Below are 19,493 nucleotides of genomic sequence, written 5' to 3'. Positions count from 1 at the left end.
AAAACCGAGCGATAGAACACTGAGCACCGCAAACCTAAACACTATTTAATTCATTTTTAATATTCATAGGAAACCCCCCCATCCATCCAGGTCACCATGCTTTATTTTGATAAGAAATCACTTTGAAAAACACCCTCCTAGCATCTCTGGCCATGGCCATCATGAATAAGGGCAGATGATTCATGTAACATTTACTTCCTGGAATCTTTCTGCCCTTAGATCAGGCAAGGGGTGTCCTTAGCTGAGAAACCCCTCCTCTAGAAAAAAAGGGATGCATGACATAATTTTAACCTAGGCCAGAAACCAACTGAAGTTTAAAAAATAAATAAAAAAAGCTTAAAACAAGTAAATATAATATACCTTCCTATCCAATTACTAATTCTAGTACAGTGTAAGGATTAAAACTAGTTAATGCTGATTAAGACATCAAAGTTCCACACTGAGTTGTGAGGAATACAGAACCAGACCTCTCTATTTAATGGGCAATTGGAGAGGGGTAGGGTTACGTGGATTCAGTCTCGTTACTGTAACCCTGAATAGGTAGGGTGTGCGCATATTGTCACCCTAGAACAGGAAGCATACTATTGGTAGGATCACCAAATGAAAAATTATGGGGAAAAAAAAGCTTGCAAAAATGAAAAAAAAAAAAAAATGAATGCAGTCACCACATTGAATACTTGTAAACTGCAATATATCTAATTTTTGTATTTCTTGGGTATTATTAAACACTGTATCAAAGAGTCACTATTAACCACTTACCCCCCGGACCATATTGCTGCCCAAAGACCAGAGTACTTTTTGCGATTCGGGACTGCGTCGCTTTAACAGACAATTGCGCGGTCGTGCGACGTGGCTCCCAAACAAAATTGGCGTCCTTTTTTTCCCACAAATAGAGCTTTCTTTTGGTGGTATTTGATCACCTCTGCGGTTTTTATTTTTTGCGCTATAAACAAAAATAGAACGACAATTTTGAAAAAAATGAATATTTTTTACTTTTTGCTGTAATAAATATCCCCCAAAAATATATAAAAAAACATTTTTTTTCCTCAGTTTAGGCCGATACGTATTCTTCTACATATTTTTCGTAAAAAAAAAATCGCAATAAGCGTTTATTGATTGGTTTGCGCAAAAGTTATAGCGTTTACAAAATAGGGGGTATTTTTATGGCATTTTTATTAATATTTTTTTTACTAGTAATGGCGGCGATCAGCGATTTTTTTTTTGGTATTGCGACAATATGGCGGACACTTCGGACATTTTTGACACATTTTTGGGACCATTGGCATTTTTATAGCGATCAGTGCTATAAAAATGCATTAGATTACTATAAAAATGCCACTGGCAGTGAAGGGGTTAACACTAGGGGGCGGGGAAGGGGTTAAGTATGCCTGGGTGTGTTCTTACTGTGGGGGGGGGGGGGGGTGGCCTCACTAGGGGAAACACTGATCCTCGGTTCATACAGTGTATGAACCGAAGAAAAGCATTTCCCCTGCTGACAGGAACGAGAGCTGTGTGTTTACACACACAGCTCCCGTTCCCCGCTCTGTACCGAGCGATCGCGTGTGCCCGGCGGCGATCGCGCCCGCCGGGCACACGCACGGGAGTCGGGGGCGAGCGGGGGGCGCGTGCGCGCGCCTCCGGTGGCGCGCGTGCGCCCCTAGTGGCGGCTAAAAGGTAGGATGTCATAATACGTGATCTCGCCTAGGAGAGCCACCTTGTGGACGTATTATGACGGTGCGGCGACGGCAAGTAGTTAAAAAGGTTAAAGTGGATGCAGTGAACAACCTCAGATGATACCCAGAGATAAAACAAATCTCCCTACATAAGTTTTACATGTATATCTGCTGTCTTCATCTCTATATACTGTTTAGAAAGTGCATATCCTGTTACAATTTTCTCTTGACTCATCTGTGGGTGTAGATTCTTGCCATACACCGAGACAGCTGATTGGAGGAAAGGCACACACCCCCTCCCCACATAGGCAGAGGATGGAAGAAACAATGCAGAGCTGTTCTGTGAATTGACCAGCTCTCTGCTAATCTATTTATAGCACCCACCCTGACACAAATTTCAGCCTGGTTTTATCACAATTGACGGTGAACATATAAGAAGTTATCATGCTGATAACCGAAGAACGGAGCAGGAGAAAGCCATGGGACTTAAGGCTTTGAAGAAAGATAAGAAAACACTGCAAATATATGTGCCCAGCTCAAATTTCATGAATCGGGGTTACATCCACTTTAAGGAATGTTTTATGTTGTAGATGTAACAGCTGTAGGACTGGAATATAGAGGAATTCCATGTATAAGTGCAAAATCTTTCGGTTTATTAAACTTGATGGGTTATACTTCTGCTTTGTATTGCTCAAAATGTATTGTGCAACCATTGCAGATCTCTAGAGTGCCTGAACACAAAATCTTAAGGTGGCTTATTCTGTTTTTTGTTTTTTCTCAGCAGCCATACAGTAAGCATATTGGCTGCACAGCATGGCAAACAGCCACTAGTAAATACCTTTATAGTAAACACGCACTAGTTGACACACAGCGCCAGCGTAAGTCATTCGACCATGTCCGTGCCATGCTTAGGGACCGAGGTGTTAAATACAGCATGCTCTTCCCCGCAAGACTCCGGGTACAAGATGGAGAGAGGGTACACTTCTTCACCTCCCCGAGGGATGCTGCGGCCTGGGCCGAGTCCCTGCCGCGCTGACTGAGCGGTAACACTTATTCTCCTGCACCCTTCACCGGATGACTGTGAGTAATCCCCCTGAGGGGACTCCCTGTGGGGGGTTGGGGGCAGGATGGGCCCGTCACGAGGGACTTGTCTGGCTCCCGGGCTCGGGGGCCACCCTATCCCCCCCCAGGACTAGCGGGCTTGTTGACCTTCCCTGCCTGGATGGCGATCGCGGACCTCCTGTGCCCCACTAGCACCGCAAAGACTCTCCGTTATTGTGGTCCCCCCCTTTCTTCCCCCCCCCCCCCCATTTTTATTTCTTTTATTTTTCTGGGGAGAGGCTGGGAGGCTCGTGGCCCCATCTTATACTTCTGACTGCCTGCTGACCCCCCCCCTTTGTTATATTTTTCTCTTGGGGTGAGGGTGTTCCCCCCCCCCTCCGTAGGGGAACTGATCTACCACTGTTGGCCTCACCTCCCCGTTGGGAGTTTTGGTCCTTTTATATCTAAGTACTGCGCCCCCGGGGCTCCGGGTGTTCCACACACTTTATCCTTCTGCGGATACTCAGATTCACTGACTGTTTTGTTAAACAAAAGCGGGTAGCCGCTTGCTCACTGCCCTCGTATCCAGCCTGAGGGCTGGGGTCTGTTTTGGGATGCAAGCTCTCCTCCATGTTGGGGGGGTGGCGGGGTGGGGGGGGGTTGGGGGGCCCAGTTGGCGCCCTGTTATGTTTCATAGTTATGTGTTATATGACAGTACTGTTATTTTTCTTTCTATTGATTGCTTTGAAGGTGGATCGGGACCCTTCCTTTGGCCACACTCTGGCCGGGGTGAACGGTCCAGGCCGTATATGTTTAAATGCTCCTATTGTGATCTTCTCGGGGGGTTACCATGGCTACACTTGATGTCCTCTCCTGGAACACACGGGGCCTCAACTCCCCGATTAAACGGTCTCTCGTTTTTCAATTTATTAAAAAGCACAGCCCCCATGTTTGTGTGTTGCAGGAGACGCACCTGGTGGGTAGCAGGACACTTAGTCTTAAAAAACCTTGGGTGGGCCACCACTATCACTCAACGTACTCCACCTACGCCAGAGGGGTTAGTATCCTGGTGCTTAAATCACTCCCCTTCAAGCTCCTAGATTTGGTCCTTGACCCAGACGGTAGATTTGTGCTGGTTCACGCCCTGATCTACAGTCTCCCGTGGGTCCTGGTGGGTTTGTACTTGCCCCCTCCTGCCTCCCTGGGGGTCCTGGGAGTACTTGCGGCCAAGTTGGCGCAGTTTCCCTGTGACAATGTGGTCCTGATGGGTGATTTCAACCTGGTCCCGGACACTGGTATGGACAGGTTCACCTCATCGGGCACTACTCGCCAGGGATTGGCGGAATGGGCGGACACGTACGGCCTCACGGACGTATGGCGATGGAAGAACCCGGATTCTCGGGCTTTCACCTGCCATTCGGCCACCCATAGATCTTTCTCTCGAATCGACTTGGCGTATGTCGGGGCGCCGGTTCTGCCCAGGGTTCGCGACATCACTATTCTTCCTCGCGGGATTTCAGACCACGCCCCCCTGCTTCTCTCACTGACTCTGACGACCGACCCGACCGACACCCTCTGGAGGCTTTCCAGATTCTGGGTCTCTGACCCGGAGGTGGAGCCCAGGTTCCAAGACACCCTCCGCGCCTTTTGGGTAGACAACCCGGGTACGGCGGCGGAGACCGTGGTGTGGGATGCCTTTAAGGCCTCCTCCCGGGGTCACTACCAGTCAATCATTGCGGGGGTCCGGAGGGAACGAAGGGCCGAGCTCACTAAGGTAGAGGGGGAGGCGGTTAGGCAAGAAGCCCTGTATGTTCGCACCCGCGAACCCCACCATTACTCCCGCCTCCAGTCCCTGACGCAGCAGGCTGTTCTTCTACGGACGGCCCTGACACAGAAAAAGCTCCTTCACCAGTCTCAGCGCATTTTTGAACAGGGGGAGCGGACGGGTAGACTTTTGGCCTGGCTCTCTAGGGAGCAGTCGGGTCTGTCCGCCATTGCACAGGTCAGGGACGGGGAGGGGACCCTCCACTCTACTCCACGGGAGATCAACCGATGCTTCGCTGATTACTACCAACGCCTATATAGCTCCAAAGTGGCATATGATCTACCCGATCTCTTGAACTACCTGGAGGAGGTGGACGTCCCTGTTCTCACTCCCTCTTCTGTGCGCAAACTAGATGCCCCATTTAAGCTTGAGGAGATACACGCCGCTCTAAAGATGATGCAGAAGGGAAAGACTCCGGGACCGGATGGGTTCCCGGTGGAATTCTTTAAGGCTCATGAGGAAGATCTGGCCCCTAGACTAAAATCCCTCTTTTCCTCGGCCTCAGAGGCGGGAGCACTCCCGGACTCGATGTGCGAGGCGGTAATTGTGGTAATCCCTAAGGCCGGTAAGGACCCTACCCTGTGCTCATCGTACCGTCCCATTTCTCTCCTCAATGTTGATGCAAAGCTCTTCGCGAAGATCCTTGCAAATAGGCTCAACACCGTCATTACGGCCTTGGTCCATCCGGACCAGACGGGCTTTATGCCCGGTCGCGGCACCGATATTAATCTTCGCCGCTTACATACTCACCTGGCGCTGGCGGGCCCTGATGACCCCGGAGTGGTGGCCTCACTTGATGCCGAGAAGGCTTTCGACTCGGTGGAGTGGGGCTACCTCTGGGCGGTTTTGTCGCGATTCGGTTTTGGTCCCCGTTTCCTGTCCTGGATACAAATGCTGTATGCTCACCCCAAGGCGCGCATTCGCACCAATGGGACCCTGTCTCCTTCCTTCTCCTTAGAGAGGGGGACCAGACAGGGCTGCCCACTGTCACCGGCATTATTTGCCCTGGCTTTGGAGCCACTAGCCGCGCACATCCGACGAGACCCGGAGGTTCGAGGGGTTAAGGTGGGTCCTCTTGAGGAGAAACTCTCGCTCTATGCCGACGATGCTCTGCTGTATTTGGCAGACGCTTCTGCATCTCTCCGTAATGCGCTGGCGCATTTTGAGACGTTTGGGCGTTTCTCGGGAGTGCGAATAAATTGGGACAAGTCGGTGTTGCTCCCGCTCCACCCCTCGTTGATCCGCACCGACACTCACACTTCTCTACGATGGGTGGACGAATTCACCTATTTGGGGGTAAGGGTGGGTCTCGAGTCGGGGTCATACATGGAAAAGAATATCCTTCCAACGCTAGATCACCTGACCAAACGCTGTGCGACGTGGCGTGCTCTCCCCCTCTCACCGGTAGGACGGGGAAACCTTATTAAAATGGTTATACTCCCCAAATTGCTATATTTCTTCCGCCAGACCCCTGTCATTATCCCGAAGTCCTTCTTTCGACGTCTGGACAGTATAGTAGTGTCGTTCGTGTGGGCGGGTAGTCCTCCCCGGGTTGCAAAACGCTCCCTCTATCTTCCTCTGTCTGGGGGTGGGTTGGCTCTCCCCAACTTTATTGCATACTACTGGGCGGCAGTCCTAGTGACGGTCCGGTGGTGGTTCTCTCAGCCACGACAGAACCCGGCGGTCACCTTGGAGGCGGCTGTCCTGGGATCCTACGCTGCCTTATCCAACCTGGTATTTCGGGGGCGCAGGGCCCACCCCTCCGTCACGGGGCCCATGGTGACAGTTATTCGGGTGTGGGCGACCTCCAGGGCTCGAATGCTGAAGCCCAACACCGTCTCCCCGCACACCCCGCTTTGGGGTAACCCTCTTCTCCCGCACCTGAATACGGTCCCCGACCCGGTGGTCTGGGCTCGGCGGGGCATCCTTACCCTCCGGCATATTATGCCGGGGGGCGTGGTGATGCCCTTTCAGGAGCTGAGCCGGCTCCACAAGGTTCCATCCTCCCTCGCTTTTCGGTATGCGCAGCTCAGGCACGCACTCGCGGCCCAATTCCCGGAACCGGTGACGCTCGAGTCGGATTCGATTGAGCGCCTCCTGATCTCGGGTGTCATGGGGAAGCCCCTTTCGTCCCTATACCTGCGTTTCACGGTGGCGTACGACACGAACACGGCGGGGGTCCTGGCCAAATGGACTGCTGACATCCCGGATCTAGACGAGGAGATTTGGGAAGAATGTGTCTCTTCCTTTCTTCCGTCTATGATTGCCTCTAGAGACCGATTCATACAACTAAAATTTTTGCACCGGGCCTACTATACCCCACAGAGACTGGCTAAGATCTACCCCTCTAGGAGCCCCAGGTGCACTAGGTGCCTGGGGGATACGGGCTCGTTCCTTCATATGGTCTGGGCCTGCCCCGGGCTAGCCTCATACTGGGGGGGGGGTGGCGGAGGTCCTAGCGGACCGCAGTGGGGTAGAATTTGTGCTGGATCCGAAAGTGTTCCTCCTTAGCTACCTGGGCGAGGTTGAGGGTGACAGGTACACCAAACTGAGCATCACCTTTGCATTATTCTATGCCAGAAGGGAGATCCTGCTTCGATGGCGGGGCACTGAGCTCCCCACAGTGTCCTCCTGGCTCGCTACGATTCATAGGGTCCTCCCATTATACAGGTTAACGTATGAAAGCAGAAACTGTCCAGCGAAATTTGAAAAAATCTGGTCGAAATGGATTGACTCTTCTACCTTATCTGTTGATTGTCCCCCTGTGATGGCTCCTGACTGAGGGGTCTGGTGGTTGGGTGGCTTTTCCCCCCCGCCCTTCTCCTCGCTGTCCCCCCCCCTCCCCTATCCACCTTTTCCCCCCGCTTCGGGCGGGGGGGGCTGGTGGTGCGGGGAGGACACTCGGGGGGTGGTTGCCTAGAGGGATGTGTCTCGAACCTGGCGACTGTACTGCTTATGGTATATGCCCTAGGAACTGTGTAAATGGTCTGCTACCCTGCCATGGATGTATTAACTAGCTGCTGAAATGCTTTGACTTTCTGCAATCATTCTGTTGCCTCTGTGGCTTGTACTGTCATGGATTTGTATGTTTGTTTGTCGTCTGTCTTCAAAAAATAAAAAACTTTTACTGTTAAAAAACACGCACTAGTTGGTTGTCTCGCGTTAGTTAATGGTATAACCTTCATCTTTGACTTCTTACATCAACATAACAGGCGAATATGTCTGTTATTATTTCGGCACTAGCAGAGAAAACAGACAGTTGGTTCATCAGTTCTATCCTAGCTGTTTGCTCATTTGTTTTTATCCCATAGCACCATCAAAATGTGATAAAGCTGTACATAATACCAATGTTTTAGGTAAAAAAGTGTAAAAGAACCTACAAAATAACTGCATATCAATTTACAGATTTATTTTTGTTTTGCTAATGCGGGCTGTTTTTTCCAAGATAATTATGTATACTATCTACACGACCAAGAATGCAGAATCCCAACAAGCAACAATTACTACGAGAACAAAATATCAGCCATGTGTGACAGTGTTTGGCGTTTTGCGGCACTGGGGGCATTATCTTGTAGTATCACTGAAGAGATTTGTTATCGGTGAATAAGACCAAGTGCCGATCTGCCCGTGATCCCCTGGGATGCAGAACAGGGAGAGTCATGGAAAAAGAACGTTCACATATGTTTTCATTTAGCATGTGCTGGGAACAAATGCCTTCCAGACAGTGCTGAGTTTGCTAGCAGCCTGGAAGGCAAAATTAAAAAGGGAAAATGTATTTTTGACAAAGCCAAATATTAACTTACAGCAATAACTTATAGAATGATGGCGCTTTTACAGCCAAGCCTCTGGTAATGTCATTCAATGCAATGATATAGGGATAGCAAACAGTAGGAATTTAGATAAACAATAAACACACTCACTCTACCTTTGGATAAAATTATGGCCACAACCTATATTATTATTGGCTTTAATAAATAAAGTCTATTTAATTTATTTCCATTTAAAAACACGTAAACAGCTCAGCCACTAAGACTCCAGCTGTATCATCAAAAAGAGAGGGAAATCACCCCATAACTCAAATAATACCAACACTTTTATTAATAAATATATTCAAATTTTAAAATATATAAACTGTCCCCCTTAAATAAGGTGACACTGACACATAATAAAATAGTCACGACTGAAGGGAGGGAACCCCCACAGCTTGCTGCTACTGAGGCGACTGAAATCTGGGGCAAGAAACCTCTTTTTATTTGAAAATCTCCTCACAGATCCCCCTAAACCGCCCAGATACAGTGGTCAGGAGACCACTGCAGCAAACAGGGGCCAATCAGAAACCTTCCCGCATCTTTTCTAACCTGAGGGGATCCTAGAAAACCCTGCTGCCGCAATCCCATGAGGAAAGGGGTCTCATAATCGTCCCCCCACCCTTTTCCTTTCAATTCCTGTATACCATGGTGATGAAATGGGGTTCCTGGTAAAGTTACTAAAATGGGGTTTCTGGTAAAGTTACTAAAATGAGGTTCCTGGTGACGTTACTAAGCTTCCACGATGATGTGGCCTAAAGAGTTTACTGCAGCATTTGAATGGCAATGATCCCCGTACACACGGGCAAAATGTCGGGAGATATTTGCCGGTACAAAAAAATAAATAAAAAGCCCACCTTCTGCTGGTGTGTGTGTCGGTCTCTCCGACAGTGCTGGACGCGCATGCTGGAAAACCAGCAACCGTCCGAATCTCGATAAACGTTTTCAGCCAATGGCAGAGTGTTCTGGCGGGGAGGAGGGGCTGCCCCCTGTCAGAACACAACAGCTCAGTGGGAGAAGATGCTGTACTAACCTCACATTGTTAGTACAGTGTCTCTGATCTGAGCTGGCAATTGTTTTTCATGCAACCAGCTGGGTTGCACAAAAATAAACGAATAGTGTGTTCCCGGCTTTATATACTCAAGCATTAAGCAGTGACCTCAGTCTGCCAACTGCATAATTCAACCCAAGAGCCAGCCCCCTGCTTGTATCAGTAATGATCGCTCTTCAGGGGAGTACTGAGGCAGGGTGCTGTGATGTTTTCAGGAAGCTGGGTACAGAAAATATTCTATATATTGAAAACCATAAGATTTAATTTGTTTAATTTGATTTGATATGTTATTAGCATCTTTTGGGAGGCAACATATAAGCAGATTAGCTTTAATAGCCTGCTGCAGATGTTCTTGGGCACATTACTGGAAAACAATGGAATTAACAAGCTTGTTGAATATGCCATTACATTTTTATTAGTTGTGCGTTTTCTAGGAACAAATTAGAATTTGATGGACATAATAAGCAAAAATTAGTTTTCAGGAGGGTGATAATGTTCAATATTTTATGGTAACCAGACTCATAGTTTAAGCAAAGCCCCTCACAGATTTGAAGGATTTGCATACAAAGCCAATCATTTAAAGCCCAACTCCAGGCAAAGTATTTACTACACATCTGAAATTCATATATGAAAGTTGTTTTAACTGCCAAAGGATTTTCATTTCTATCCAGCCAGTTCTGACATTTACACAGCCATGCATAACAGCACAGCCAGCATGGTTACCTGTCTTTTCTGTACTGCAGTCCAGCTGGGCCACCTCCCTATGAACAGCTTGTACCAGGACTATGAAGGAGAAATTGCAGATGATGAGCTCATCCCTTTGCTCTCCCCTCCAATTAACAGGTTCCTGGTCAGTCTAATTGCATGCAACACACTAGACTGATGCCTCATGTTGCCCCACCCTCTTCCAGACTGTGTTCTACGGTTCAGGGGAATACACATGGTTAATACAAAACCTAATGTTGAAAAAAATGTTGGGGCTAAAAATAGGAAGGTAAGTTACTCTCTAGGGAGAGAACCACTGGGGGAATCCAAGATGGAAAAAGATCTTCGGGTCGTAGTAGATGGCAGGCTCAAAAATAGCATGGAATGCCAAGCTGCTGCAAGCAAAGCAAGCCAAATGTTAGAATGCATGAAAAAGGGGATTTACTCATGAGAGAAAAAAAATATATAATTCTGCCACTTTACAAGACTCTGGTCCGGCTGTATCTTGAGTATGCCGTTCAGTGCTGGCTACCAGTCCTCAGGAAGGTTGTGCTGGAACTCCAGTGAAGGGCAACAAAGCTAATTAAGGGACTGGAGGATCTCACCTATGATAGGCTGACCAGACATCCCCGGTTTCAGGGGACAGTCCCCGGATTGAGGACACTGTCCCCGGACCAAGTCTGTCCCCGGTTTTGTCCCCGGATGGGATTTGAACATCAGCTGGGGCAATTTCAAAGACAGTCAGTGCAGAATAAAAAAAAATTCTGAATTACACTCCGCTCCTACTAGCTTAGGGGGGTGTATTTTTTTCCATTATCTGTGCCCCTTTCTGATGATCATGTGCTGGTCGGAGAGAAGGGAATATTTCTTCAGTTTCGGGTACATGCTCATTCAGCTCCCCTCACATGTTCTTCTGCCTTGGCTAGGGTTGCCAACTCATCCCTTTAAAACAGAACACATATGAATTACACAGGTTCTGGGGCTAATTAAGGTGGTAATTAGACTCATTTGGTGCCTTACCTGCATTAAATCAGCCACAGAACCTGTGTAATTCATATGTGTTCTGTTTTAAAGGGATGAGGTGGCAACCCTAGCCTTGGCTCAAGTCCCGGGCAACCACCTGCCTGCTTATCTCCTTCCTCCGCTCCCCGCCCAGTAGTAGCCGAGGCCCGGAGAGTGAGACTTGAGAGGCTGTGAGGTGGGTGGCGACGATGGGCAGAGCAGTTGCTGATTGATGCCATTACTAAAAAAATATGTCCCCGGATTTAATTTTAAAAATCTGGTCACCTTAACCTATGAGGAACGACTACAAGTATTAAACTTGTTCTCTCTGGAGAAGAAACTATTGAGAGGCGATATGATAGCGATATACAAATACTTTAACCACTTGCCGACCGCCGCATGTACATCCACAGAATGGCACGTACAGTCATATGGGCGTACATGTACGGTCCCGCCTTTCCGCGGGTTGGGGGTCCGATCGGGACACACCCCCCCCCCCGCTACATGCGGCGGTCGGATACCCGCGTGGAGCGATCTGGGATGACGGCGCGGCTATTCGTTTATAGCCGCTCCATCGCGATCGCTCCCCGGAGCTGAAGAACGGGGAGAGCCGTATGTAAACACGGCTTCCCCGTGCTTCACTGTGGCGGCTGCATCGATCGAGTGATCCCTTTTATAGGGCGACTCGATCGATGACGTCATTCCTACAGCCACACCCCCCTACAGTTGTAAACACACACTAGGTGAAACATAACTCCTTCAGCGCCCCCTGTGGTTAACTCCCAAACTGCAACTGTCATTTTCACAATAAACAATGCAATTTAGATGCATTTGTTGCTGTGAAAATGACAATGGTCCCAAAAATGTGTCAAAATTGTCCGAAGTGTCCACCATAATGTCGCTGATCACCGCCATTAGTAGTAAAAAAAAAAAAATTATAAAAATGCAATAAAACTATCCCCTATTTTGTAAACGCTATAAATTTTGCGCAAACCAATCGATAAACGCTTATTGCGATTTTTTTTACCAAAAATAGGTAGAAGAATACGTATTGGCCTAAACTGAGGATTTTTTTTTTTATATATATATATATATATATATATATATATATATATATATATATATATATATATATATATATATATATATATATATATATATATATATATATATATATATATATGTGTGTTTTTGGGGGATATTTATTATAGCAAAAAAGTAAAAAATATTGAATTTTTTTCAAAATTGTTGCTCTATTTTTGTTTATAGCGCAAAAAATAAAAACCGCAGAGGTGATCAAATACCACCAAAAGAAAGCTCTATTTGTGGGGAAAAAAGGACGCCAATTTTGTTTGGGAGCCACGTCGCACGACCGCGCAATTGTCTGTTAAAACGACGCAGTGCCGAATCGCAAAACCTGGCCTGGGCATTTAGCAACAAAATGGTCCGGGGCTTAAGTGGTTAAGGGTGACTAGCATAGAGAAAAAAAAAAAAACGTTTCAGTGGGAGGGAGTTTAAAAAGACACGCAGCCATTCATTGAAACTGGAAGAGAAGCAGTTCAACCCTAACCTCCCTGACGGGATTCTGTCTGGAATTACGTACCAAAAGCGGTACAATTATTTGCAAGGAAATTTGGCGTTTTATGCTGTAGGCCTGCAATTCTTAGGAATAACTCACTTAAATCTGACCAAACAAGAGTCTAGTAGGCATCCCGGGTATGAATTTTTTTAAAAAACAAAACTATAAATGATAAAATAATAAATAAATTATAAATAATTATAACAAATAATAATAGAATTATAATAAAAATTATTCAATAATGTAATCAACTCAAAATCACTGAAATGTGCTCAGTTGCAGAATTGTCGCTGTCATTACTTTTATTTTTTTATGACGAATTTCCCCACAAATCGCTATCGCACAATTCTGCAAGTGATTATCATTTATTATCACTGTTTTCTAGCTGCTCTAAAACCATTTTTGACATAAAGGGACACTTTTGGTTGCTATGGACAATCTACAGTTTGCAGGGAGAAAGAACAGTTTTTATTATATACAAGTACAGTATGTAGGACACTGGGCAGACCACTAGAGACAAGGGGGTGTGTATTTATTACATACAGTACTGTAATCTATAAGATTACAGTATACTGTATGTAATGTGTTAGTTTACTTTTTTGAATTTGGAGATCGGCGGCACACGGGGACACTGTGAATTGAGCGAAGACCCGCTCGCTCACACAGCAGGGATGCATCGCAGGATCCAGGGACAAAGGTGAGTAACTTGTCTGTGGTTTCAGCGAGCAGGTAAGCTGCGCCGCTGCACACTCTGCACATCTACCCCGAGCGTGACTCGGGGATACCGATAATAGCATTGAAAAACCACCCCGAGTCACGCTCAGGGATACCGCTAAGGGGGTTAAAGGCGAAGTACAGCCAAAGATTGTAGATCACAGGAGTGCAGTTTTTTCAGCAGACAATGGGCTAAAGCCCACTGTCGCCTGACGTCACAGAGCCAGTCCAGGCTCTGGCAAAGTCGCGACCATATAGTGGGGATCCGCCCACATGCCTGGACTGGCACCCGAGTCAGCCTCTCAGCGAGCTGCCGAGAGCCTTGGCCACTCCCGCCCCCTACACAGCCCAACACTCTAGTGAGCAGGGGGGGGGGGGGGGCAGAGCAGAGAGCTGGTGACTGACAGTTCTCTGCGCGGGGAGCCCTATGAACCAAAGGATCGGCAGTGTTTAATGGTTTGGTTCTCAGTCTTAGAGCTGGTAGGGTACAGATGCAGCACCGTAAGTAGGATTCTGAAAATAACCCAATTCCCATACTTCTCTTTTAAACTGCATAGAGGGTTCTTTTTTTAATCAAAACTTTTTTTATTGAGACAATGCATGAAGTGATATTACAACCGTACAGAATATACACCCACTCATGTAAATCAGTCAACATTGTCCAAACAACTTGTGAACTAGTACTTGCCACTATATCTGATAGGAAACACTTTGTTTTAGCATTTGGATTTGATTAGTCCAGGCACCTTTAACTACACACATAAAAAACAGGTAGTAACATATGTTCTCTTCACAACCCCTGACTCTAGGTGTTTCAAAATCTCAGTAACCTATCCATCACCAGTGCGGCAATACTAGGATTGTCTAACCAAAGCTGGCAGATAAAGTCAAACTTTAAGGCCGCATTTCTGTGTCAGTAGGCCAGTTGTTCTCTGAGAAGGAGGGAGTTAACATAAGATATCCATTGCTTCCCTGTGGGTACTGTAGCCGCCATCCAGTATCTAGCAACACATTACCTAGCCAGGTACAATAGTCTAGTGATCATAAGATACATTCCCTTCTGGTACATCTCCTCGTCTATGGCTCCTAGCAGAAATACCAAGGGAGTCATTGGGACAGGTACCTGGGCCAGGCTAGAAATGTAATGTACGACTTCAGTTCAATAACGATTATGTTTTGGACATCTCCAGATAATGTGTATAAAGTCGACTAGTTGTGCTTTACATTTCGGGCATAGAGGAGATTCTCTTATCCCCCAGTCATACAGTCTCTTGGGCGTCCGATAAGCCCTATGTAGTATAAATAGCTGTGACAGCCTATGAGAGTGCATATCGGTGCAACCTATCAATGCCCACCAGTGGTGCCAATCAGTGCCTCATCAGTGCCACCTAGCAGTGCTGCCTATCAGTCTCACCTACCAGTCCTGATCAGTGCCCACCAGTGCCACCTATCAATGCCCTTCAGTGACACCCATCAGTGCCCACCAGTGCTGCCTCTAGGTGCTCAGTGCCCCCTATCGGTGCCCACCAGTGCCGCCTCATCGGCGTACATTTATGAAGGAGAAAAATTACCCGTTTGCAAAATTGTATAACAAAATATATATATATTTTTTTATTTTATTCCGTATTTTTTTTTTTAAATAACAAAATATGAAAACCAGAGGTGATCAAATACCAAAAGAAAGCTAAATTTTTTGGGAAAAAAATTATAAAAATTTCATTTGGGTACAGTGTTGAATGACCGCACAATTGTCATTCAAAGCGCTGAAAGCTAAACATTGGTCTGGGCAGGAGGGGGGTTTAAGTGCCCAGTAAGCAAGTGGTTAAGTGTTTATTGCTTGGTCATGCAATGCTGTAAACAAATTAAAATGTATATCATATTGTCACACAAACAGAGCTTTCTATCAGAGAATTCTAAAGAATCTAGCAAGCTGAAGACAGCAGATATACAAGTAAGGGAGATTTGTTTCATCTCTGTGTATCATCTGATGCTGTTCACTTCACTGGCTATATGTGAGGATTTATATCCACTTTAATACAGTCATCAGTGCCAACACAGTAATGACACTGGGTAGGAAGTGGTTAACATCTAGGGAGATCAAGGGTTAACTGTGTGACTAACAATGTGTACTGCCTGCTACTTTTACTAAGGATATTGTTGTTTTTATTGCCTGCTGAGCAAAAATCGAAAAGATCCCGTTTGTGATTGTGTACAATGACAGAGCTGTATTCAGCACTGATCACCAAGTCCCGGTGGTCAATCATTGGCCGGGACCCGGTGATCAGCACGTGCTGTAATAAATCACAGCACAAACAGGCCGCACCCCCTACCGAAGTGCGCAGATCATGTACTAGGTATGTGATCCAGTGCAGGAGAGCCGCTCTGCCTTCGTATATGCAAGTTATGCGGACGGTAAGTGGATATTTAAAATGAAACACGGTCAAAATCCACAGACCCCCAACCTCAACCCCCCCCCCTCCCCTTACAAATACCTGGGGTTTACTCTTTAAACATCAGCTTAAACACAAAAATTGTCAACTTAAAGTGGTTCTAAAGCCTGAAGGTTTTCTACCTTCAAGTGAAACTTAACCCCGAAAATTTTTATTTATATTTTTGATGTCACAATGTACAGTATAAGATTTCCTATCATCTGTGCCCAGTCTTGCCACACAGAGTTAATCCAGCTCTGAGCAATCCTCTTATTGTTCAGTGAAATAAAAATGGACTTACAGAGAAAAACCTTAGTCTGTTCCGCCCCCTTGCTGTGAGTGACAGGTTATTTATATATCTCATGCACTAGCCTGGAGACAGGCATTATTTTTTAAATTCCCATCCCTACTCCTTTTCTGAAGTCATGTGGTTACTTTTCTGGATTTTGACTGGATGTTAGTGATCATAGCAGAATTTAGTGTAAGGAATACATAGGAAAAAAAGCATGTTGACAAGGGGAGTGTAGAGGAGGGCGGGGAGTCAACTGACATCACAACTCCACCTACAGAGCTCCAGACAACAGACCCACCCACAGAATCTGCAGTTTTTCAGTTCTTATAACAGACAGAGGGGAGACATTTGACAGGTAAGGATACATGCAGGAGGCATCTATATCCTTATAGATCAGCACTATGGCAGTAGTTTAGAAAGGATGAGAGTGGGTTTACATCCACTTTAAAGCATTCTATGTGCGAGCTGTCCGGTCTCTATGAATGAATGAATGAATGAAGACAGGTTGACATGGGAGCATGCCCCCATAGAAAGTGGCTTCCTATGGGGGCACTCGGTGAAGAGGAGGAGAAGCCTGGAGTGCTGGTGGGGGGCACCGAAGAGGAAGATCAGGGCTGCTCTGTCCAAAACTTATTGCACAGCAGGCAAGTATAACATGTTTATTATTTTAATTAAATAAAGGTTTAATGTTACTTTAATAATATCCATACCTTTACATTTCTAATCCTTGCTATTTTGTCATCGACATTTAGTATGATTCTTCTTCCTTCCGCAATCTCTCTGAAAGAAAGATTTAAGAATATTAGGTTATTCCAGGCAAATTTTGCAACATACTGTATGTCCTTTAAAAAAAAAAAAAAAGGCAGTTATGACTAGTTAGCTTGTGATTGCATAACACTGACATTGTATGTCAAATAAAAAAAGTGCAGTAATACAGCATACACATGACATCTTTTTTAGGTTACAGTACAGGAAACAAATCAGTATACGAAGAATGCAAACATGCAGCATTTGGAAGAATCCATGATCTATTTACATGCTTACATACTACTGTGAAAACAGTTAAACCTCCAATGAGTTGCAGTTCCGTGGGCGAAAACCCCTCATTAGTGAGAAAGGTCAAGAGGAGAATGGCCAGTCTTGTTCATGCCGACAGGAAGTCCACTACTGCTCAGAATATTACACTTTACAAAAGCGTTGTGCAGAAAGGCATATCTGAACATACAACACATCGACAAGTATCAGAAAGAGGCATTCTAACCACACATCAAAATCAAGAGACACGACGATGGAACAATTCCCTACTGTGTGGAGGAGAAACAACAATCCCGATGGGAAAATCCAAACTTCTGATGCTTAAAATTGTTTGTTATCCCTCTGGAGTGGATCCAAGACAGGAATTATTAGTGTCAGTTAAAGGGAAAGTCCAATATTGGTGTACAAAGTTTAGAATTACAAAAAAGATGATTTTCTACCTTATACCCCAAACTTTAGTCAAAACAAAGATTTTAGGGCCATATTCACGTAGCCCGGGCGCAACGTAACGTAACCGATTTAGGTTACACCGCCGCAAATTTTCTGGCTAAGTGCCCGATCCACAAAGCACTTACCTGGAAATTTGCGGCGTTGTATCCTAAATCCGTCCGGCGCAAGGCGGGCCAATTCAAATGGGGCGGGTACCATTTAAATTAGGCGCACTCCCGCGCCGGACGTACTGCGCATGCTCCCGACGCAAATTTCCCGACGTGCTTTGCGCGAAATTACGGCGCGCCGACGTTTTGTGAATCGCGACTTGAAAAACAGACTTGCGCCGGGAATTTTTAAAAAAAAAAAAAAAAATTCAAAAGCGACGCGGGAAAGACGGGTATACTTTTACATGGTGTACTAATTTTACACTTTGTAAAAGGTGCCCTATGTTTGCGATGGCAAACTAACACTTGCGGCGACGTAACGATGGGAAAAAGTTTTGTGGATCGCCCTAACTGCTAATTTGCATACCCGACGCTGGTATACGACGCAAACTTCCCCCAGCGGCGGGCGCGGTACTGCATCCTAAGATCCGACAGTGTAAAACTATTACACCTGTCGGATCTTAGGGATATCTATGCGTAACTGATTCTATGAATCAGTCGCATAGATAGAAACAGGGATACGACGGCGTATCAGCAGATACGCCGTCGTATCCCTTTTGTGAATCTGGCCCTTAGTGTTTAACATAATACTAGAAATTATTTTTGGTCACCTGAACAGGCTCTAATGCCCCGTACACAAGACGTTTTTTTCCCGGCGGAAAAAGTCAGACGAGAGCTTTTGGCCGTGAATTCCGACCGAGTGTATGCTCCATCGGACTTTTTCAAACAGGAAAACTGCCAAAAAAAAAAAAAGGAGAGCAGGATCTCTTTTTTCACGTACGGTCGTGAATCGCCGTATCTCCCTCATTTGCATATTTGAATACACAATCAATGGGAGCGCCAAATGCGTCCAGCGTAAATATGCGCCCACGCTACGCCGGCGTAGGAAAGTTACGTTGGTCGGAAGAAGCCTATTTTCAGGCGTATCTGGTTCTGTGGGTACGGCGCATAGATACGGCAGCGTACATATACACTTACGCCGCGCATCTCGAGATACGCCGGGGTAAGTTCTTTGTGAATCTGGAGTGAAGGTTTTTTTTTGCACTCCTGTGACCCGTTTTCAGCAGACAGCGAACTTCAGCCCGCTCTCTGTAACTCAGGATTTTTTCCCATCCTTAATTTGCTGCATGCTTGTTCTGTCTGTAACGCAAAGTCAGACACAGCCAGTCAAGCAGTATTTTCAGATGAAAGCCAGCAATGGCAGCCAACATATCTTCTGTGACAGGTATAATTTAAAGCCAACTGAAGCAATAAAGAAGGTTGATCAACAGTCACTTGCTAAGTCTGTAACCTTTCCTAAGAGGTTTCCAACATCTCATTTGACTTGACTCCAAAGAATGGGATACACGTTCAATATGTACACAGCAGTACAATGAGCTAAAATACATTTCTGCATTGCATAGACTTCCCTCGCTTCTATTAAACATCTTCCAAAAGCAGTTTATTGCATAATTAATTCCACACAGCTGCTGGAATTAATCTCCGATGAAAAAGAATTCATGGGAATCACCAACTGCAACATACTAAAATAGTCACTGTGCTGACAAAACACAAAACTAATCCTTTCCTTAAAGGGGTTGTAAACAAAATGTTTTAATTTCTTTTAAATAACAAACACGTTATACTTACCTCCACTGTGCCAATGGCTGCGCTGCTTTCAATCCATCTGCTCTAGCCAATCAGCGGCCAGGCTGAGCGGCGAAGAGGGTGTCAGGACCGAGCGTGGGACTTTCGAGGGGTCAGGC

General features: G+C 46.0%; 1 protein-coding gene across 1 annotated transcript in view; it reads right to left on the bottom strand.

The window, feature by feature from the left end:
* Positions 1 to 19,493, bottom strand: part of STARD9 (StAR related lipid transfer domain containing 9) — a 194,258-nt gene that overhangs the window by 154,377 nt on the left and 20,388 nt on the right. The window contains exon 2 of the mRNA XM_040332736.1: positions 16,828 to 16,897. Coding sequence (XP_040188670.1) covers positions 16,828 to 16,897 — 70 coding nt within the window. The remainder of the gene's footprint in view (positions 1 to 16,827; positions 16,898 to 19,493) is intronic.

This window comes from Rana temporaria, chromosome 13 (genome assembly GCF_905171775.1).
Source record: "Rana temporaria chromosome 13, aRanTem1.1, whole genome shotgun sequence".
Lineage (NCBI taxonomy): Eukaryota > Metazoa > Chordata > Amphibia > Anura > Ranidae > Rana > Rana temporaria.
This window is presented reverse-complemented; position numbering and strand designations above follow the sequence as displayed.